Source organism: Anabrus simplex, chromosome 3, assembly GCF_040414725.1.
Source record: "Anabrus simplex isolate iqAnaSimp1 chromosome 3, ASM4041472v1, whole genome shotgun sequence".
Lineage (NCBI taxonomy): Eukaryota > Metazoa > Arthropoda > Insecta > Orthoptera > Tettigoniidae > Anabrus > Anabrus simplex.
Genome location: NC_090267.1, coordinates 134,653,474 through 134,677,352, shown reverse-complemented (window position 1 = coordinate 134,677,352; position 23,879 = coordinate 134,653,474). Strand labels below are relative to the sequence as shown.

At 36.5% G+C, this 23,879-nt stretch overlaps 1 protein-coding gene across 6 annotated transcripts in view; it reads right to left on the bottom strand.

Moving 5' to 3' along the window:
* Positions 1 to 23,879, bottom strand: part of Unc-115a (Uncoordinated 115a) — a 475,062-nt gene that overhangs the window by 176,201 nt on the left and 274,982 nt on the right. For 5 of the 6 annotated variants that reach the window (XM_068226596.1, XM_067142724.2, XM_067142725.2 and 2 more), the window contains 2 exons: positions 16,268 to 16,428; positions 12,926 to 12,997 (listed from right to left, as the gene is read on the bottom strand). In XM_068226596.1, coding sequence (XP_068082697.1) covers positions 12,926 to 12,997; positions 16,268 to 16,428 — 233 coding nt within the window. The remainder of the gene's footprint in view (positions 1 to 12,925; positions 12,998 to 16,267; positions 16,429 to 23,879) is intronic. The other variant, XM_067142727.2, reaches the window with a different exon arrangement.

Below are 23,879 nucleotides of genomic sequence, written 5' to 3'. Positions count from 1 at the left end.
TGTCATTCCAACTCTTTATGAGTCAGCCCTCTCAGGTTTTGTTTATAGAATATCAGCGAAAGGCAATCACAGAGAGATAAGGTGACGTAATTATGTTACGACATGGGAGACTCGGAAGAATATTGCCCCACCATTAGGTAGTGGAATTTCATCACTCCTAAGAGTAAGGTTAGCTGTTCGGGTCCATATATCATTCCCATGGTCATGTGATTTTGTATGGATTTATAAGAAATATTTCCTTCAGTGTCCGTTGCTATTCTTTTTATTGAAACAGTGATTCACCGTAAATGTGTGTGTCGTAACCTGCAAAATAATGCCAAAAGAGAAGTTGAGTACAAGGTCGCGTCTTCAACAATATGTAGTGGAATTTAAAAGCATTTTCACTACCGATGGAAAAGTATTATTTTGCCAACCGTGTGGTAAAACAGTACGTGCACACCAATGTTCTCAAGTAATCCAGCGTTTGTCTGGAAATAAGCATACTGCGGCTGCTTCGCGTGTGCGTTCGCGACAATTTCTAATAGCTGAACCAGTTACTTCAAATGCAGGCCCATCTAAATATTCCCAGTATTATTTAGATGTGTGCAGAGCATTTGTTTACGCCGACATTCCTCTTGGTAAAATAAATAATCCGGGACTGAGAAATTTCCTAACAAAGTACATTAATTTTAAGCCTCCAGACGAATCCACATTAAGGAAAGACTATCTCCTAAAATGTTACGAAGAAACTTTACAGAGAATTCGGGCAGTATGTGATAGCGAAAAACTGTGGGTGAGCATTGACGAGACCACTGATTCAAGTGGAAGAAAAGTAGGAAATGTTGTAGGTGGTGTGTTGAAGAATGACAAAACTGCTTGCGAACATTCTTATTTGCTAGCGTGTAAAGAACTGCTTGCTGCAAACCATGTCACTGTAGCTAGGTTATTCAATGAAGCCATGCACTTACTTTGGCCAAAAGGTATACAATACGACCATGTATTGCTTTTCCTTACTGGCAGTGCAGCTTACATGAAAAAGGCAGCCGAAGGCCTTTCTGTGAGCTTTCCGAAAATGATACACGTAACTTGCGTTGTTCATGCTCTACACAGGTTATGTGAAACTGTGCGGGATCAGTATCCTCAAGTGGATAAATTAGTGTCTAATGGCAAAAAAGTCTTCGTAAAAGCACCCTCAAGAATCAATCTCTTTAAAGAGAAAAACCTGGATCTTGCGCTTCCTCCTCTGCCTATTGTTACGCGGTGAGGTACCTGGCTTAGCGCTGTGGTATACTACGCAGACAATTTCGAAAGTTTTGCATCCGTTGTGAACGTGCTAGATAAAAACGACGCGTCGTCAATTGAGATTCTTCAAGAGATACTAAAAGACAGCTCTTTGAAAAATGATTTGGCGTTTATATCTGCTAATCTAAGCTTCTTGTGTAAAACTATAGACATACTTGAAAAATCCACTAACCTGTTGTCCGAAACAGTGAAGGAAGTGTGCGCTGTTGAAAATAAATTAGATTCACTCCCGGCTTCGCAGGTACAGGGACTGTTAAAAGTCAAATATCAAAATCTGTTCAGAAAAAACAGAGGATTTCAAACAATGTGCCAGATTTCTAATATATTAGAGGGTGCTCATGTTGGCGAAATTGATGGCGTTATTGTTGGTGATATTCCTCTCTTTAACTATGCTCGTCTGACTTCCTGTGATGTGGAGCGATCGTTTTCGCAGTATAAGGCGTTCTTTAGAGATAATCGGCATGCATTTGTGATGGACAATTTGGAGATGACCTTTGTTGTTCACTGCAATTCTGAGACTACTTCTAGCAACTAATATTCCAGCGTGATGGGTGAATACGAACTGGTACTGTTTTTTCAAAGATGATAGGTTGCTTTTGCCATATTTAAACAAATCATTACCTTTAAAAAATAACCATTCATAATATCTACTCTGGAATATCAAAAATTAATATACCATACAGCATGTTTCCATACACAGACATCATTTTGCCTGAAGGAGAACGTTTGGTAGCACCATATTCTAATACAAAACATTATACTTATTTACTTCTTGAGTGCGAGTAGTTATGTGATATTTAAAGGAAAATAATTTCAATTTTTTATCACATATTTTAAAGTTTTTCAGCACATAAAAAATACATATTTTTTCACATTTTTAGCACATAAAAATCCGCTCCCTAATGATAACACTTTGACATTACTAACAAGTTGATGCATAACTCTTTTTAAAATTAATCTCTCTCAAAAGAACTACAGCAAAATAAAAATGATGATGATGATTATTATTATTTAAAGGGGCCTGACATATAGGTCATCAGCCCTGAAAAAAAAAGTGTTTAATCTTTGAGGGACGGTCAGAAAGGGTGGAATTTTTAGTAAAGGTTTTAAAATAAGCCACATTTATGTACTTAAAAAAAATCGAAATAAAATAAAATTTCAAATGAGCAATGAAAAAGCATCTTCAGAAATTATTTTTTATGTAGTGTACTACAATATAAAATTTATTTTTCACAACTGTACTGAATTTGAAATAGACTCCCAGTTTACTAGGTTGTGTTCAGCACATATAGTACATGCTAAGAAGATACCAGTGAGATGCAAACCCACAACCTTCCAAACTCATGTCTGGTACACAATGTTTTGGTTTTAAGCTGAAAAAATAGATTAAGAAATAACTGTATGGATCTGTTCTTATTATTAGTGTTAGGATTTTTAGAGGCACATATTTTCTTTGTAGGGGCAAATAACAGCGCTCTGAAAGAAACAAGTATGGGGCACGTTGCCTCAAATTGAGAACTAAGGTATTTTCAAACACCTTTTTTTTGTATTTTTTGTGACCTTTATATTTTTTTGGCCTATTCTGTCTCTATTCACCTTTTCTCCCCCCTTTGTAATCTTTTCTGCTAATTTTTAATACTTTTCCACACTGCATGTTATAATTTAATTAGCTTTCCAATAGGTACCCATGAAACATTCTTTTCAAGTTATCAATTATCATAAATTTTTTCTCAGTTTACACTGAACATGGGAGTAGTGAAACTGTCTGTTTTCAGCCTGAAAACAAAAAAAAGAAATACAACATACCTTCAACAATGCAAAATAATGTAACTCTCACTATAAGTGTATTATTATAGAATTGGCCAAGTCAACAATGGTCCAATGACAACTGAGTTTCAGTCTGTTTGAAATTTAAATCTGACTGTAGTAATAATAATAGGGAATAATACCGAACAATTACTTGCTATTAAAAGAACATTCTTCCTTACAAGTTCACATTGACAATTTTAGTCAAGAATTAGTGAGCCATGTCAAAGGTGTCCAAATCAGGGGGGTGAAACTCTAATAGGGCTTTTGGTTCCAATCTGTAGCTAGCTTCAGGTAGTTTCAGTCTCTTTTTCTAGATGGCGCTGGAGGTCATTCATAACGTGTAAATAGTTATATACACGTTCTGTAGATGGCACCCAAGTAAGCATGAAATGAGCGTTGTTAATAATTAAAGGCAGTTTGTCTCGAAGTCAAGTATTTAAAGTATTTCAAGTCTAACCTCAATCAATGGGCCCTTCTAACAAATTAATTAGTCATAAAACGTCAAGCATTGTGGAGATAATATTGCTGAATTGCATCGAATTCGATTTTACCCAATCGATTAACCTTGTTCGAACTTATATCGATTTTAATCGATAGTTCCCATGATGCTACAGTATTTGCGTTGTTTGAATTCCAAGTGCTCATGTGCTTGTGCTGTATGTGCTGTAAATCTTCGCTCCTTGTGCTTGTTTATTTGAAATATATCTTCGCCAGTCCTCCTGAAATCCTGTATTTCCTGTTTGAGTACACATCAGGGGCTGAAAGCTGAATGGTTCTATTAATGTAGTTCTATATATTTCCTGTCTCAGTGCATTTAATTCTGTTATTTTTATTTTCATGTGGTACTTGGTTATTGATGTGATACCCCATTTTCTTGCATATGGTGTGCTCTGTTGTCTTGCTTTCGAAGGGATTTCTTATTTGTTATAATATCAGCTTTGTGTAATGTGTCAATCATTCATTTGAAGTTAAAGCTGCTTTGAGGTGTGTGGTTATGTTCTCAGTAACATAGTATGCCGTACGAACTAGGGGGTATCAGATCATTATTTACAACGTAGTAAGTACTTGGAAATAAAAATATATGAATTACAAGGTATTGGGCATGGAAGTAGTAGAACTGCATTATTATCGCCGTTTGCGCGGGGGGGGGGGGGGGGGGGGGGCGGCGAGGGGCAGGGAAAGGAGGGGGGAGGAGCCGTAAGCATACCCGGATGTGCGTCACTGCGCCGGATGTTAATTTTCCGCGCTATCTGTTGATAGTAATACTAAGGTATTGCATCAGAATGCACACTGTGGCGCTATCTCGGAAAAGAGACTAAAACTACTAGCGCCAAGTGGCTTGGAACCGAAATTTATCATTGAGTTTCATCTCTATTCTATTCTATCCTCTTTGGTCCAAATCTTGATATTTCGTCCTTGTCAGAGGAAGTTTGACAGGATTTCATTGAAACTGATGGAAGTGTTATATAATGCACTCTATGCAATTCAGGAATCATGCTGGATTAAAAACACCAGCAAGATCGCATCCAACATCACATTTCCAGCTTGAAGCATCAAAAGAACAAGACTTTTCAAATAAGAAGTCTAACAGCCTCCATTACGAAATATCTTAGAACAGTGTTCTACAAACATCCAAAATTTAAAGGACTTTAACATTGATTTCTGTGTAGCTTCAATACAGGCAGGAATTCTACCTACTAGGGTAAACCATCCAGGCATGAAAAGGTTTCTTGAAAAACATACATCGATGTCAGTGTCAGATGGAAATACTTTAAGGAAAAAACCATCTTCAACCTATTTATGAAGAAACCATACAAAGAATTAACCCTCTAAGCGCCAATGTCCTTTTGAAAGCCCCTTTGGTTTTCATCTGAAAAATGCCAAAGTCCTTTCAAAAGGACGTTGAGTATTTTTTAACAGTCATTTCCTTTCAGAATTTCCCAATATAGTTAGTTAAAGACTTACTATTTTTGCAATAAACAGCCTCGTTTATTTTCGAGACCATTCTTTCAATATATTAGTCCAATCAGCAGGCATATTTATTGGCGTGCTTGGCGTGGCTGTGCAACTTGTACGCTCTGTGTCTAGAAGCTCTCGATTTTTTACTTATTCATTTATTGCTGTGAAAATGATTATACCCTTATATCCATTGTGCTGGACAGAACATAAGTGTGTTTGAGAGGTCTTGGAAAATATTCTTGTACTGAATTTATTATTATTATTATTATTATTATTTGTAGTATGTTATGTAAGCGTCATGTAAAAGACGTTTGTACCGTATTTATTAACTATTGATATATAAACGAAACGAGTGTAATTAGACTTTTATTTTTGGCTCATTTGGATATATAAATTAATTATTTTTACTACAGATTTATTTTAGGCACAAAATGAATGATATTTTCAATATAGCTTCATAATAGGTTGTACTATTCAATAAATATGTTCGCGATGTACAAAAAGAATTTTGTTCTACCTATTCTACCTAAATTTTACTACTAAACTTTTGTTTTGTTTTATTTTTAATTAATATTTTTGGGTTTTGGCTGCTAAATGTTTACTAATGGTCATAAATGAACTGAGTAAGGCTTTATTCGTATAGGCAATCGTATCTGTAAAAAACATTTGTGTTTCTACCTACAATAACAGCTGAACTGTGAGTGATCAAACAAAAGCTTGCAAAAAACAGAAACTGCCCTTGGCGCTCAGTGGTAGGAAAACCGTAATAGCACGCGGCGCTCAAAGGATTAAAGGACAAAGTCTGATTACGATGTGGGAATCATACTGGATTAAACACAGAATCAATGGATTGATATATTTTGAGCGATTTGGTTGTCCCTGGCAGGTGAAGAAATTAAGCCCATGTTATTTAAGATGTAGGAGTTGCAGAAAGCCAGTGCCAATAATGCAGTCACTTGTGACTTTTGTCAGAAGTTGTGCCCCAGTGGCACCTAGTTTGAAGAAGTTCTTCTAGTGGTTATGAACCAGGCTCAGTACATGCTTTCGGCAGTGAATCTATTATGGCCTTTGTTCCTCAAGTTACACCATGTACCTGCATGGCCCATGCCCTTCACAGGATTTGTGAATCCATTAAGAATGAATGTGACATTGCAAATCAGTTCATCTCTAGCCTGAAGAAAATTCTGCTGAAAGCCCATGATCACACTGTTCACTAAGGAGGAAACAGGGCGCCTCTTTCAAAATTCTGGGTCATTACTCACTGCGTAACATTGATTCGGTGTGCTACTTTCTTGCGAAACAATTTTGACAAAATTAACGAGCTTATGTTTTCTCTGGATCCAACAGATGCAGATGCAATATCCCAGATCATACCTGCCAACTCCACAAAACCAAAAATTAGGAGGTTTTGATATGAAAATCAGGAAAAATCAAAAAGATACAATTGGTCAAAACTGCTTATTCTACATGTCTTGTGCAAACAGGAGAATACATATTGTGCCGTTTCACAGTTCTTCATAAGAGCTGTAGGAACAAAGATGGAGTCTCTGCGATCAAAATGTCAAATAAAATGCATTTAACGTCAGTACAGGCCGAAATGTAAGTCCTTTCGTCGGTCGATTACGGAAATAACCGCGTATAGAAGGCGCTGAAAAAAATGACAAATGGACATTATTTAAAACCATTATTCAAGAAAAATGTGCTCATCACTTATTATATAATCTGAACTCGAAGCTGTAAGAAGACTCAAGACTAGATTGAAAGGGATTATCCAGCGGAGCTAAAGATTATAAGTTGGAAACGAAAGATAATTCGCGACTACACGCCAATCAGCTGATATCAAGATTAAATCGTTGCGCGGAAGATTAAATACGTAAAAAAAAAAAAATAAATAAATAAATAGACTACAGTAGAACTACGTCACGAAGTGGCGCAGGGCTTCAATAAAATTTTCCCGATACTGTTTAATGTTGAAGGACACCTACGGATTAGTTGTTGAGTGCATTTACGCCAACAAAAAAATAGCGAAAAGAAATTTATTTTCAAATTGGAATATATACAGAACATCTGTCCTAGTCGATTTGGAACTAGTTTATTGGATCAACTGTACCCTAACGAAATCTATGCAATCTGAGCAACGCAAGAGATATATTAATTGGAAGATGTCAGCAATGAATCAAATATTCTATTATTGTTCTGTTTCATACGCACGAGTCTTCACCATGGGTCTGTAAGGAAGCAAGGCAATGCTGCTTGGATCCTGACGAGGCGATACGATGTTAGCTGTCCCGGATGACCAGTGATCAGTGTTGAGAAGCTACGATGTACCCGACTACTTGTGGAGGAACCAGATGACGAGATCCTAATCTCAGATGACCGGAGATGAGGAAACATCGAGACCATCTTGAGCAAAGCTAAGTCCATTATCTAATTCGTTTTCGTAAGTAAGAGTATATTATTTCTTTTATTGCATGTTGATGTTTGTTTTGTGCGAAGACTGTGCGTAGATAAACGTCTAGCTGATGTGATTGGAAGTAGGTATTCATCCATATGGTATGTCAATTCCACTTGAGGCGTGGTCACCAAGTGATTTTCCGATCGTAATGTTTTCCAGTGATATGTGAGGAGAGATAGCTAGAATTATTATTACCAGTGTTGAGTAAAGAGTGAAGTGGGCATTAATACCTGTGTGTCCTAACTTAATCAATGTCAATCAGTTCGAGATCGTATATAGGATGTGTTTTATGAAGGAATATGGCAGTAGACTACTCCAAGTTCATGTTAAATTTGGCACTATGACAGTAGAAAGTAAAGTAGGCATTTTATGAATGTCACGGCACGTTGATGTGAAAGTTAAGGTAGTGATTTACATATGATGAAGTGAAAGAGTTGTTATATATGAAATATAAGTATTAATTAACGCGTCATAGATATGATATAAGGATGTTAATGATTTATGATGGCGGTATTTATTGTTTTCTTCGAGAGAGAAATAGTCATAGTTGTGCGAAGTGAGATCTAGTCATTTCAAATGATGTTTCGGAGAGTGTCACAGAATTCTTGCCAATTCCATGTAATAATTCTGGATCATACGCATTGTACATAGCTTAGGATATGATCTCGAGACGAGTAGTGCAATGTTTTTTATCCATGTTAGGATTACCTAGAGAATCATATATGTACTCAAGATAAGATTTGAGCCTTCACTGATTTACTTAGGATGATCTTGAAAACTCTCACGGTGTATAACTTTATTTCTGGATAAATTTTAACCTAATAGGCTGATCACTGGTGCCATAGATTTTCAAGGGAGAATTATTGTTTTTTTTTTAGTCGGAGATAGTGTCATCTGACCAAGTAGACTTTCCGTTGATAGTATGTGTTATAATAGCTACATATGATATGTGTGGTGACGTTTTTTTTTTTGCAACCATGTACGCACGTAGTCTGATAATCAATAAGCTAAGGTCATATTACCTTAAGTTCATAAATTAAATCTTGCGATAACGTTACTTGTAGGGTGATTACGACTTACAATGGACGTAGCTTAGCTTATGGTGTGTGACACAAGGAAATATGAGCGTCTAAGAGGCAACTAAGTAGGTGGAAGTGAATGTTTTAAAATGTAAAACATACAAGAGAGTACTTGTCAAATCAAAGGAAGAAGAGCTTTGTGATAGCCTTTATTGAGAATTTTAAACCTGCATCTAGACAAACAGTCGGTGAAAATTTAGTAATGGGACAGTTTATAGAGTAAGGAATAGGGGGTAACTAACAGAATCTAATGCTTATCCCAAGAATAATTGATTCAGACAACTTGAACTCCATGTCTTGACTGAACATTAACTCGGCAATTCTACTAGCGTTTCTTTATTTTCTCAAGAGAGTATCACTAGAAATACTGTAAATAGTAGTTAATACAATTTTTATTTTTCTTCTTTGAGGATGCATCCTATATTCTTAGTATACTTGATTTTAATGTTTATTTTCTTGCCAGTATGGCACATGTAAATACCATTATTTGTATTCACATTAATTTATTTGGTTATCGCCCAGCTTTGTAAGTGAGTTGTATACGAAGGAAAACATAGCTTTTTCAAAAGTTTCCCAGATGTTACATAGAATTTATTCTAATAATTTATGATTTTGGAGATCAATGGGCTTATGAAAGGAAATAATATGATCCGAGAAGACATTTATTTAGGATGAATTCGGAAGATGTAATTTTTCTGAAATGTTGTTGACGGATATAGACTATAGGGTTGACAGTGAGTCACTCATTTCAAGAACTATTTCACTGGTAAAAATTTGAGATAATTTTCTTGAATATTTGACTTAATATTTAAAATAAATATGGAATAGTGAAACCTAAACACTCTTTCTCTGTGTTCTTAGAATAAGAATTAGTTGTAAGACTGTAGTAGTTTCAAGCGACGACAATTTCTATAAGAGCTAATAAGAGCATGGTATCTAACTAGATACGAGTAAGAGACGTCTTTCTGCGTTAGTTAGAAACTTCCATTAATCGACCTGGGCGTTCTTCTATTACGGAACTCACACCCGTAAAACTCAGTCACCGGATTAATTGAATTTAGAGCTAGTCAGGATCTCTTGTGTCCATGCCTGGACGCGGGAACGGCACAATATTATAACATTTATTGTCTGAAGACCTGACTGTACTAGGCTAAAAATTACACATCTCTATTCCCTCACAGGAAGTATGTGAGTGAGATGATCGGTCTCTGATAAGCCTTCCAAAAATAGTATGAATTTATGCATAGATTAATATGCATCACACATGTGATTATGCGAAGCATAATGCTATTTTTATCAAATGATAAATTAAAATTCACCAGAATTATCTCCAAATGTCTCCTAAAACTTTAGAAAAGTTACTAGTTGCTATCTTTGAAATTGTCACTAAATTGCTAAAAAAGACTCCAAATCTAGCAACTAGTTTCTAGAATCGACTAGACTGATGTGAACGAACACAAACATAGCACGGAGAACGAGAGACTGACATTCAATACACGTGTTGCGATATACAGGTTTCAATAAACATCACAAATTCATGCACATTTCTCGTATTAATAAACTTTGATATTTCATTTGAAAGCGGCCAATGAGCGAAGGACTTCTGGCCACTGATGTACAAAGTTGAAATGGTGGGATTTAAAAAACAAATGTTTGAAGTTCATTAAAAATTAAGCTAAAATCGGGAGACATAACAGAATAATCGGGAGGCGGGAAAAACCCTCAGAAAATGCGAGGCAGGTAAACTCCCTGAAAATCGGGAGTCTCCCTCCTAAATGGGAAAGTTGGGAGGTATGCAAGATGGACCCAATTCTGCTACCAGAGAAGATACATGATCTGCACACAGAACTATTTTGTGTCTATGGTTAAAAGTACTGGCAGTAACCATTAAGAGCTTGGAACAACAAGGCCTAGAAAAGAAGAATCCAGATTTTGTGAAATTTGCTGTATCGACAGAGTTGGCATTCTGAGTGAATACGAAGTTTGGCCCTTTGGTTTGTAGATGTGGAAAGAAATTTTAGCATCTACAAAGACAACATATCCCAAAATAGAAACAAAATAACTGTTAAAAACTTAAGAGATGCTTAATGTTTTGATGTCAAACAGCTTTGTGGTTCTTTTTTTCCCTTCCTCTGATGAATGATTTATGTAATCTACTGAAATGTACAATTATGAGTGAGTTGATTTAAATTACAGAAAAAGAGGAGAAATAGTACCTTTTTGCCTTATTTTAGCACCTTTTTTCCATGAAAAAAATTGCCCCTAAAAATCCTAACACTGGTTATTTAAATTATGTAAAAATCGTAACACTGATTATTTAAATGACAAAGATATGCATGTGTTAAACTGTATTTCTGGTAATGATCATGACATTGTTAGCATGTGTAATAGTATGCAGACGTGTTAGTAATGTACAGGCTAAAAAAAATAAAAAAAAAATTAAAAAAATTAATGGATTAAGAAAAAAAATGTTGATGGCCAAACAATTAATTAAAAAAAGGATTGCTGCTGTTAACAGGGTGAAACGACTGAAAAGGAAGACTGAAGAGGAGAGAGATTTAGAGCAGAAGTAACAAGATGTAGCATACTACCAAACAGTTCACGCTTAACCCCTGAAGGGTGAGTACATTTTTCACTCATTTTTTAATAATAATAATAATAATAATAATAATAATAATAATAATAATAATAATAATAATATTTATTTTTATTTATTATTTTTTTATTTATTTTTTATTTTATAACTTATCTAAAATACATTTGCAAATATGCAGTAGGATATTACACATTATCTTTGCAATTATTTACACCTGCAAAGCACTTGATGTGCTTATCTGCCGGTGTAGTTGTTTCACATTTGTATACAATGTTGCAATCCTTACTGTTTACAACATTAATAAGGTACGTATATTTACATTAGCATTGTAATTTTGTCCTGTGGTGTGAGTTTTTCTTAATCCCGGAAAGTATCACTCAAAATAGATAAGTCTTTGGTACATTTTTCATTCATGAACAAATATTTAAACTGTAATTTTATTATCTATGATCCATAGTTTCACAAGTTTTTTTAGTTGATATTTGGTTTTCAAGTGTGTCAATTCTGGGGGCAACTTGTTCAAAAATTTAGGAACTACAACTTGCAGTGTTCTGGATCCATATTTGTTGTAGTACCTCATGACCTGAAATAATAATTGGACATACAAGGAGATTCTAGCTTCTTTAATTCTGGCCTATGTTCAAAATATAAATTACCGCCACTGCTTAAAATGCTATTTACAGAATTCATCGTCCTCGTCTGCTTAAATCAAGACTGTAACATTTTGTTTTAACAGTGCAGATAACCACTGAAGAGACAAATGAAGAAATTAATACAAGACATAAATACTGAGGCCTTTGGGGGTGGAGATTTTTTTTTTTTTTTGCTAGGGGCTTTACGTCGCACCGACACAGATAGGTCTTATGGCGACGTTGGGATAGGAAAGGCCTAGGAGTTGGAAGGAAGCGGCCGTGGCCTTAATTAAGGTACAGCCCCAGCATTTGCCTGGTGTGAAAATGGGAAACCACGGAAAACCATCTTCAGGGCTGCCGATAGTGGGATTCGAACCTACTATCTCCCGGATGCAAGCTCACAGCCGCGCGCCTCTACGCGCACGGCCAACTCGCCCGGTTGGGGGTGGAGAACCCATCATAATAATAGCCTACACACGATATGGTACTAGTAAATGAATCTCGGAAAAAGTGGAAGATGAGAAGTGCTAAACACCCCGACCTGGCAGGAGCTGGATAGGGGGAAATGATGATGATGATGATGATGATGATGATGATGATGATGATGATGATGATGATGAATAATTGGACATAAAAGTTTTAAAAAATATGTCCATAGCACATTGCTAAAATGATGCAAGTCTTAACACAACTTTGTTAAAAAAAAAAAAAAAATGGAAGAAAAATACATGACTTCTACTGAAATAAATATTAAAACAATGTTAAATACAGATCAAACATTACTATTTGTTACAACTGTGCATGTCAAATAATGTGTAGAAGTAACTGATAAATAATCATACAGAAATAGTAACACCAAAAAAAAAAAAAAAAATCAAACTGATGTTTGCAGTTCTGAATTCAATCAATCTATGGAAGCAAATACATGCCTAGAATTCTTTTCTTATAACAGTAAATTGATCAGTTTTTAGCACCAGTCAAATGACTCTCCAATCATAATCAACCCATTTCTCGATTATCCTAACTCCTGAACTTTTTTTCCTCCTTCAAGTTTCACAATTACTTCTCAACATAAATTTGACAAGCACTTGCACATTTTTGTAGCACCACTAACCTTCCTGGACAAGCTATTATAGGGGCTATACAACGAGCCGTTAAGACTAGGCGTGCGTGAGCGCATGGAGAACTGCAAAAATCAAACAAAACAGTCACCAAATCAAAACATACGGGATGCCAAACAATGCAGTGCAGAATCCAAAGAGAGCAATCAACAAGTTCTCTCGGAATACATCCATTGCCTACACGAGAGTCAAGAACTGCACAGTTTGACAACCCTACCCATGCTGAAAATCATAAAACAAAGTAATATAAACATCTGTTAAGGACACATGCTGGCAAGCCACATACAGCATGCAAGTAAAGCACACGCTTAGAGTGATAAACCAATACAATAATGTTTTCAGCTACTTCACAATAACAACAGCTTTACACATAAAATAAATATAAATTATTATAATAAAGGAAAAAAGTTCTTAAATTTAATTTCATTCACCCCCCTTCTAATTTTTCTTCCTTTGTCATACAATGTTCATACAATAGGCCTGAATCGAATTAAAAGCTATACAACAACCAATTTTCTTTCTTTTTTTTTTTTTAGATAGAAACCTCAATAATTATTTTGTGATAAATAAAAATAAAATCCTATATTGTAGTAGTATGTGCAAGAGATTTGGAAAGGCTAAGCTATGAAGTCACCGAAGTTAATGAAGTTACAACATAGCGAGTAATTTTGTTGCACGATGTCAATATAATTTTAGGGATGGGAAGGAAGCTTTCCGTATGTCAGAAAGAGCCATGCTGTAATTCACAGATTTTGAAAGAATGGGAACTCTCTCTGTCACAATAAGAAAATAAAATTATCATGAAGTTGAAATAAGTACAACTAACAAAAGTGCAAATGAATAAAAGTGAAAACTTATACATTCCTCCATACACTAGTCCTATACATATTTACTCACCACTACGACATTATCATAATCTTTATATCTTCCGAGCTTTATTTAAAATTCTGAAAATTATATTGTTGCTGAATTTCATACCCTCTTTCCTTCATTTATAAAGAACTATTGGTCCCAGCTTAAAGATAAGAAGCTCCTTTCTTCCTGTCTTCAATGGTTTATATTCATACACTTGTTCACTCCATTTTCCGTTATAAACTGCTATCAAACAATTGCCTAAACTAAGAACTGGGAGTCATAATTTTCCCAATCCTCATAAAGATTGCCACTATCGTCTTGACCGAGCAAGTTGGCCATGCGGTTAGGGGCATGTAGCAGCAAGCCTGCATTCGGAAGATAGTGGGTTCACACCCTACTGTCAGCAGCCCTAAAGATTGTTTCGTTTGGTTCCCTATTTTCCCCCCAGGCAAGTGTTGAGGCTGTACCTTAATTAAGGCCACAGCCGCTTCCATCCCACTCCTAGCCCTTTCCTATCCTATCATCACCATAAGACCTATCTGTGTTGGTGTGATGTTAAAAAACAAATTAAAAAACCCTCTTGTCTTGGAAGAGCTAGTAGATTAACAGAATATGAGGCAAGGTAATTAAATATATATGGCATTATTTAATGAGAAAAGAATAACAAATTGAATGATCAGTCAGTTAGTTTCATGGCTATGTTTGAATTACTGTGCATGGTGCATGTATGTGCTGAAAGAAATGATTTTAAGGGCAGCAGCTCACAAGTTTTCCACAATGTATAACGAAACAAAATTGAGAGAGAGAGAGCGAGAGCGCGCGCGTGTGTGTGTGTGTGTGTGTGTGTGTCACTGTATCAACAACCACGGTATCTGCGAATTTTATAGCTTAGGTGAAAAGAATTTAATAACTATCTGGTATGACAGCAATTTGGCAACATAAACCATATTTCAGTCAATCTGGGACCGACAAACAGCAAAACAATAAAGGCTATTGGAGCATCTAGTATTTTTTCAAGATTTAACGAGAGAATTCCTACCAATAAAGTCTTGTTGTGTACAAGCTACGTAAAACTACTGAAGACAATGGAAACGTGCACGTAACAGACCATGCCGCATTCATCACCATGATCGGCGCCAGGCAAAACCTAACACCTTTACACCAACATAATAATGAATGCCCTGCGCTGAAGAACATATTAATCTGAGAATTGCTCACAATATTATCCAGAACTAACATACCACTGACCAAACAGCAAACAATACAACATGAGTCATAAATTTTGTATGTCTCCAATGTAAGTCTTTATGCAGCATCTTCAATTTCAAACTAAATATTGTGTTGTTTCCTTGCTTGTGATATTTTCTGCAAAGTCTGATCTAGGTGTCACTAAAATGTATCATCCACATTTTCAGGGCCACGTTTCAGTGATGTTTGCATGCCTCCTCCACACTCACCCAATATTTATATTTTCCTACCTCTTCTTTTTCATTGGCACCCTTAAAACACCAGGGGGAAAATATAAAAAGAGGGTTTAATTTTTTTTTTAATATGTGGTTTACATTGCACCAACAAAGACCGGTCTTGTAACAATGATAGGATAGGACAGGGTTAGGACTACAAAGGAAGTGACCGTTGTTTTCATTTGCCTAGAGTGAAGATAGGAAACCATCTTGAGGGCTGCTGATAGTGGGATTTGGAATATTACTGAAATACACTGTAAGCAACAGTGTTCGGGGTAGAAAAGGTGGCAGTGAAGGAAGTGTATGATTATGCTTTGTACTACTGCAGATGGAAGACCCTTTGAAGATGGATATCTACGTACAGTAATATTAAATCATTTCTAGTAGTAAATCATGATAAAAATACTTTTGTTTAAACATATTTTTCCTAATATTTAGTTAACACCATAACTGATCTAAGAATCAACTGAAAGATTCACAATCATTAGCTTTATTTAACAATGATCGTTAAACTGCTACAAACAAATAATCAATGCTACAACAATCAATCAATGCTGCAACAGCACCTGTCTCAATGATATTTCAATACCACTCTACCCATGTTTTAAAAAAGAAAGACCTCCCAAAGAATTCCTGGAAGAAATGTCTCATAAAGCCAATGAACAACATAGCAAGAAAGGAAATTGTTTTCTCCACTGTTAATAATATTTAAAACACTGATTAGAGGAGAAAATAAGGCTATCCTCCAAAACTTACAGGATAGTCATCAAATCACATTAGCTTCTAATATATTTAAAGGATGCTTCAGTGTGTACATCTGCTTAAGTATACCCATCTAAACTACACTATAAACTAGACTGATTGCCCTTGCCATACCTTACGAAGGATGTTAATATACATAAAAAATACAAATTATAATGCAAAACTAGAACAATTTCAAATTAATACAACACAAATGGAACACCAAGGCTCTAAAATGAAATTAAAATTCTCAGAAAAGTACTGCAGTTTGCTTGCCTGCATTTCACTGACTCCTGAGCTGCTCATGCGGTCAAATTCGCGGCCACCCTCCTTGCCAGACTCGCCATCTGTGCAGTGCCCATTTTCTAATGAACCATTCAACACAGCACCATTTTCTGTAGGTCCAGGGCCACAACGGGGATGCCATATAGCAGTACCTTGAACAGCAACAGTACAAAATTCTTGTGAATCGTATTTTAAATTTTTACCATTGACATATATTTGTCCCATCCATTTTTTAAATTTTTAGCAGTAAAAAGATAATGTACATGAAATTAATACCACAGCTGATCAAGAAGCTATATCGTGTATATGTAAATAATCTCAGCCATGGGAAGAATTTTAAGAGCGGAAATTAAAAAAAAAAAAGCTTTTGTGTGTTTGTGTAGCTTTGTTAAATATTTATATTGATATCTGTAAATACTCATCATCGGGTGCGGTGCAAGAGCACTCTCCAATCCGAGGCTTTTTAGTTTTGAAAGCAATTCCAATGCCTCTCTTTGCTGGCCTGCTAAGTGTATATATATATATATATATATATATATATATAGAGAGAGAGAGAGAGAGAGAGAGAGAACCGGCAAGCAAATTGAACTTTCCTGAGGTTAATGGCTTGTTCTGCAGAGGTGCAATTTACCCGCTGAAGTTAAGAAATTCAAGGCCTTTTCCAGTTATCACGCAACTTTCTCCGACCTGCCTACTGTAGCGAGTGCTCTTATCTGTGTTGGAAGTCACGTTCCTTTCAGGAAGGATGACGGAACGTTTTCAGAGCTAGGGAGATAGTGATCGTACTATGCGGTATTGGTAAAAATTTGTGATGCAATAAGTGAAGTATTATTAAGTAGATATAATTCAATATGAATCAAGATTCTGAATTTATGACCTGCTAAGTGAGGAAACCTCTTAATGAGCAACTCCTTCCTGGCAATGTTACAGATTGGGTGAATTGGAGAGCACTGAATAGACTGCGCTCCAGCATTATGCGATGCAGGGTCAACCAGAAGAAATGGGTTTTCGAAGTGGATAGTACCTTGTGTGTATGTGGAGAAGAGCAGACCACAGCCCATTTGCTGCAATGTAATTCATGCCCATACAGTTGCACAACAGAAGACCTGGTTAAAACGAAGCCAAATGCACTTGATGTCTCAAGATTTTGGGCTCGCACAGTAGTAGCCTATACTCCAGTGGCATTTCAAAATATACTGGAGTCTGTTTTGCATTACCAATTTGCAAGAATAAATGAATTTTTCTGGCACAAACCGATAACAAATCTGTGCTAATTCATTATCATTTCTCCATAATTGGCTGGGAGACAATCTATGGGATGGTTTTAAAGCAACTGATGAGCAGTGTGAAAACAGGTACAGTGAAGCCTCATTAGTGTGTTCCTCATTAAGAGGTTTCCTCACTTAGCAGGTCATAAATTCAAAATCTTGATTCATATTGAATTAAATCTATTTAAAAATACTTCACTTATTGCGTCACAAATTTTTACCAATACCGCGTAGTACGATCACATTCTCCCTAGCTCCGAAAACGTTCTGTCATCCTTCCTGAAAGGAAAGTGACTTCCAACACAGATAAGAACGCTCGCTACAGTAAGCAGGTCGGAGAAAGTTGTGTGATAACTGGAAAAGGCCTTGAATTCCTTAACTTTATCAGGTAAATTGCCCCTCTGCAGAACAAGCCATTAACCTCAGGAAAGTTGAATAACCCAGTGATTCTCTTTGTGCTTGTATTTCACATTCCAGTCAAAATTTAGAAATGTATTCTGTATTGAGTGATACAATGAAGGGTAGTGAATATTTGTTGCGTGATAGCATACTTACAGATTATAAACATAATCTTGTTAAATTGACTAGCATGGTGCATGTTTGTTTTGTGATAGTATAGTTATGGATATTGAAAAAGTCGTCAAATTTCTTACTAATGAAGACAAAATTAAAATCCAGGAAGTAGAGACATATCTGCATCTTCATGCACGTAGAGGTGATGCCAAGCACCGGATGCCCTCGGTTGAAGTATTATCTCATTCAAGATAGCTTACAACACTGTCCTACCCCGAAGTACCTTGGAGTCACTCTGGATCGTGCCTTAACCTACAGAAAACATTGTTTGAACATCAAGCAGAAAGTGGCTGCTAGAAACAATATTGTGCAGAAGCTAACTGGAACATCTTGGGGAGCACAACCAGACACAGTGAGGACATCTGTCCTTTCGCTCTGCTATTCCAGAGCTGAATACGCATGCCCGGTGTGGTACAAATTTTTACCATCTTGCCATGCCAAAGCAGTTGATATAGCACTCAAAGAGACCTGCTGCATTATTACTGGATGTTTGAGACCTACACCTTTGGAAAAAGTGTATTGCCTTGCAGGGATAGCATCTCCTGATATCCGCCGTGAAGTGGCAGTCAAGAAAGAAAAGAGAAAAACGTTGACATCTGAAGCCCACCCTTTGTGCAGCACCTTTAGTCTAGGAAAAGCTTCTAGAGTAACCAAAACACTTGCAGGAACAGTGCAGCAAGCAAGAATTCAAGAATGGCGTGCCAGGAATCAACATACGAGTATCGGACAATGGATGACCCCAAAAGAGCAACTCCTTCCTGGCAATGTTACAGATTGGGTGAACTGGAGAGCACTGAATAGACTGCGTTCCAGTGTTATGCAGTGCAGGGTCAACCAGAAGAAATGGGGTTTTGAAATGGATAGTACCTTGTGTGTATGTGGAGAAGAGCAGACCACAGCCCATTTGTAGCAATGTAATTCATGCCCATTCAGTTGCACAACAGAAGACCTGGTTAAAGCGAAGCCAAATGCACTTGATGTCTCAAGGTTTTGGGCTCACATAGTTTAATGTGGCTCTTCGTCACTGAAGAATTTATATTATGTTTTATGTTCTTTCCTCACATTTAATTTAAAACTTGTGTCGTTCTTTCGCACTAGGCTGAGTTGAACCTCCGAACAATTCGTGGCTGAAGAGTTTGACCAGAAAACAATGTTTAATACCCCACTGGTCTGAAATATAAGGCTTCAACTAACATTTGTTCGGCAAAAATTTCTCATATTTGTTGTCTGGTGTTTTATAAACCTTTCAATACACTGCTGTTATTTAATGATAAGCCATTCCTCTATACCTAATGACCACCAGTCAGTCTAGTCTTGGTATTTCCTTATTCTTTCTTTTCCAAACAATCAGTTTATGCAGAATAATTTAACATATGAAGGACTCGAGACTTCTGAAACAACTAGTACAACACAATCTCGTCTCAAAAAATACCACAACAGGATGTAAATGGATCAGAGAAGTAAGAGAGGATCTGAAGGAAATAGGCCTTACAACAGAAGACACCAAAAATAAGGTAAAATTGAATACAAAACTCAAGAATACAAACCTCCGCTTTACCCTTACACAAAACAAACCAACAACACGCACATTTTCAACTGAGGAAAGGGCACGAAGATCGGAGTGTCTAAAGAAGTACTGGGAGGACCGCAAAGCCCGAACAATCCCTTCAAAGAGACCTGAACGACGGACTGACTAAAGTGATCCTATGTCGTCATAAAAGAAGAAGAAGAAGAAGAAGAAGAAGAAGAAGAAGAAGAAGAAGAAGAAGAAGAAGAAATATCCCCATAATAAATATTAAAAATGATAACTTACACAGTCACATATAAATCATATTTGCAACTTTAATTATACCAGTTGGCCATGGATTAATATCTTGTTATGCACTTCTCGTGTTTACCTAGTACACCTATCCTAGAAGAAAATTGAACTACACCAAAGGACAACAGATTCATATATCAAAAGAGATATATTTTTAATGTATTATTGTGTTAGCTTAACCCCTACTATAAAATATATATATTTCTCATATTGTATTTAAATCTATATTTAAAAAATATTTGTTTTACACGAATAAGTGATTGATATGTGCAAGTGACATTAGTTTAAATGGACTCATTGTATGACCATAGCATGTTACAGAGATAAGTTATTTATAACGTTCAACCTATTGAATAGGTTAAACCTTAAAAATAACGTTCAACCTATTGAATAGGTTAAACCTTAAAAATAACTTATCTCTGTGATCTCAGTTCAATACGGAAACAGTAATGAAGCTTATATCTTTGCAAAGCATGTTATATCAGTGAATCAAGACATGCCAATGTGATATCAAATAAGTTGCATATAATGTCTTTTCCAACTGTGATTGAGGCGGCAAAGCCAAGGCCAGAACCAAGCTAAGGCAATTAAGCCTTCTTCTCCATCTTCTTGGAAAGGAGCACTGCCTGAATGTTGGGCAGCACTGAGCAATGGTCACACCAGACAGCAGTTTGTTCAACTCCTCCTCATATAATTGAATAGGTGGATGCTCCAATCTTTGTTAATAGTAATAATTGTCAATACAGACCATAATGAAATTACTTTCACATTATCTCTTCAAAAGCAAAATTGCATTTTAAACTGCATTTTCCCGTACATTTCAAATGAATTGCTGCGATTTCACAGATGACCCCACAGGAGGCAGTTGAAACCCTTCTTCTTGGAATCGTCTCAACATGATAATACATAGTAGACCCTATATGTTTCATGGTACATAACCTCTGATTGTGATTCACTCCTAAAATTTGAGGTTAAACAGTGTCCGCAGTAATGTTTAAAAACTGACCTCTTTAACGTTGGTCTTAGACAGTGTCTTTGCAATGTGGCAGCCATACTTAGATACTGTTTAACTGAAAACATCATCTAAATACTGTTTCTGCAATTGGCCCGAGGTATCAATTAGATACGCAGCACATTGGTCAATGAACATCATTTTCCTCTGCTGCACTGCCATTCTGGCATCAAGTGATCACAAGAAGTTCTTGAAAATTGACATCAACCAAGAACTAGTATTTGCCATTTACTAGCATGGAAAGGTTACCTACATTCTCAAAACTGCATGGATTCTTGTAGCATAATAGCACTGTTAATCTCTCTTTCCTGAGTTTACCTCCACGGCATTTCTCAACCTTGAACGTGTATATTTTATCAGGAAGAAGCTGGAACAATAGCTCTGCTTCATCTCCATTAAAAAGATCATCAGGGCTATAATCCTTTAATATTTCTGGCAGTGTCGTATATCTCCAAGTCTGAACAGTATCTATATTGACACCGGCAGCCTTCCTGCGTATGGATTTGTATGGAATTTTATTATCTTTTTTAAAATCTTCAAGACAGCCATTAGATGCCTTGAAGTTACATAATCACATTTTGGCAGTTAATGTGATGCCTAGGCTCGAATCACTCTTCCATCAACAGGAATATTCGGAGCCATTGTTTAAACCATTTCACCAGAACATATTCTAAATCTGGGAACTGGCTTTTATGAACACATTTCATTTGGCTGTTTCCTCCTGCGATACAGGCATCCTCAATCTCCTTTTGGTTGCTTACAACTGTGTTTAAAATTCGTCGTAGGAATGTCCAACAGCTGGGCAATTTGCACAAACTTCATGTATGGATTAGCATTCACTTTCTCAATAGGCTTTAAATTTTTGTCCTTTGTAAACTGTCTAGCTTTCTTCTTCTCCATAATTGAATGCCTTGCAAAACACTATGCACAAGTACAGCAGGCCTAATTTACATATGTTGCAACACATTGACTTCTGAACATAAAATTAATCACCAACATGTCAGCTGAGCTATTGCTGCATGATCCAAACAACCACAGCAAAACCTGCACCTGCACTGTCTAATTTAGAATGAATGAAAACCTACTACCTGTTTTCCAGTCAGTGACCGGGTCAGGGATGGAATGAATGAAGCCCCCATCTTACGGCGAGGATAGGAATTGTGCCGACTGTCGCACTCCTCTGGGGCAATGATAAATGACTGACAGATGAAATGTTAATGGAGAGTGTTGCTGGAATGAAAGGTGACAGGGAAAACCGGAGTACCCGGAGAAAAATTTTCCCGCTTCCGCTTTGTCCAGCACAAATCTCACATGGAGTGACCGGAATTTGAACCCAGCGGTGAGAGACCGACACACTGCTGCCTGAGCCAAAGAGGCTTACACTATCTAATTTAGAACATGGCCTAAATACACTGTCTTTCTGGATTTGATGTTTGCCAGTTCTCACTCAGCTCTAGCTCTCCTTAACACCATTATTTGTTACAAAATCTGTCCAGGCTATTTTAAGCATTCTCCTATGTAACCATATGTCAAAGGCCTCTTATCAGTTCATGGAGGAAGCTTTTATAGTCAGGTCTACTCGATAAAGCAGTGTTTACCAGATGTAACATTTCAACAGCTTTTGCCTGAGTTTGAGATTTAGATTATCATGAAGGAATGTCCTCATCTTTTGGAAAAATGATCTAGAAATCTCAAAACAGCATCTGATTTCTTTTTCAGGTCCAAAGTGTCTCTTGTGGTGCTCCCATTGTATGTGAACTGACTCACTTGTTCAGTATTTTGATTATTTAATGAAATGGGGACACCTTGATGGTTGCTTCTGCTAAATACCATGAACTTAGTTTCTTTTGCATTGATATTTACACCTTCTTAATCCACTGAGCTGAATTCTGCTGAGGTGTCACATATAATTTGCAGACACCATCATTTCACAAAGTTCCTTTGAAAAATCCGAACGTCTGTTCATCGGAGAAGACATAACAGCCTTATCAAATATCAATTGCTGCCTCTTCTTATCGACGTGTTGTTGTTTGACATTGCTGCTGTGTTTTGCCCGGATACAATGTCGTTGCACATTAAAAAGTTTTTCAGCCACGACTTTCACTTCACACAACTTGCAAAATAGAACTAAACCGTCTGTACAGAAATATTCTTCTCCAAATTCCTTATCAAAGCTTAATACTTAACACTAGTAAAAGACTTTTCCTTAGGCATACTGGAATTTGTGCCGGGATATGATTCACTATAAAGTGATGGTTGTGTAAGTGAAAAGAGGTTAGGTTCTAATATCTGAACAAAGACAAGTGAGCAACTGCCCGAAGTAATTAGCTCACTACTGGGATGGGTTCTTCAGGATTATTTCTGTCTTCCTAGGAGACCGAGTTAACGAGTACAGTGGGTGGATAAAAGGTGCAGTGAGGTCTATGAACTTCATTCTATACAAACGGTATTGTACTTGTATTAACTGCAGATGTGATACCGAGAAGCAGTTTTGTGAACACTAGTTCACATTTGGTAAGTTGAAGATGATTATGCACAGCTACAGCTGTCATCAAACTGCCAAAATATGACGTTTCTACGAAAATAGCTCAAAATATGACCTTATGAAAAAAAAAAAAAAAAAAATAGCCAAAATATGCATTTATATGACAAATTAAAATCACTTAATTGTGACGATAATCACCTGATTTGCACCAAAATCCAATCAGGCAAGGAAATAGAGACAAAGAAATAATATGACCTTTCCTAAACATCCGAGCCCTAGTCATAACATTAATCAGGAGCAAGCCTGAAATGTTAGATGTAGTGATTAAAGCAAAATATGGGAGTTCACACATCTAAAGATGTCAGTGAAGTGTCGTAAAGGAAAAGGTAGTGTTACAATAGAGGAAAAAGTCAATGAAGTGTTACAATAGATAGAAATTTAGTGAT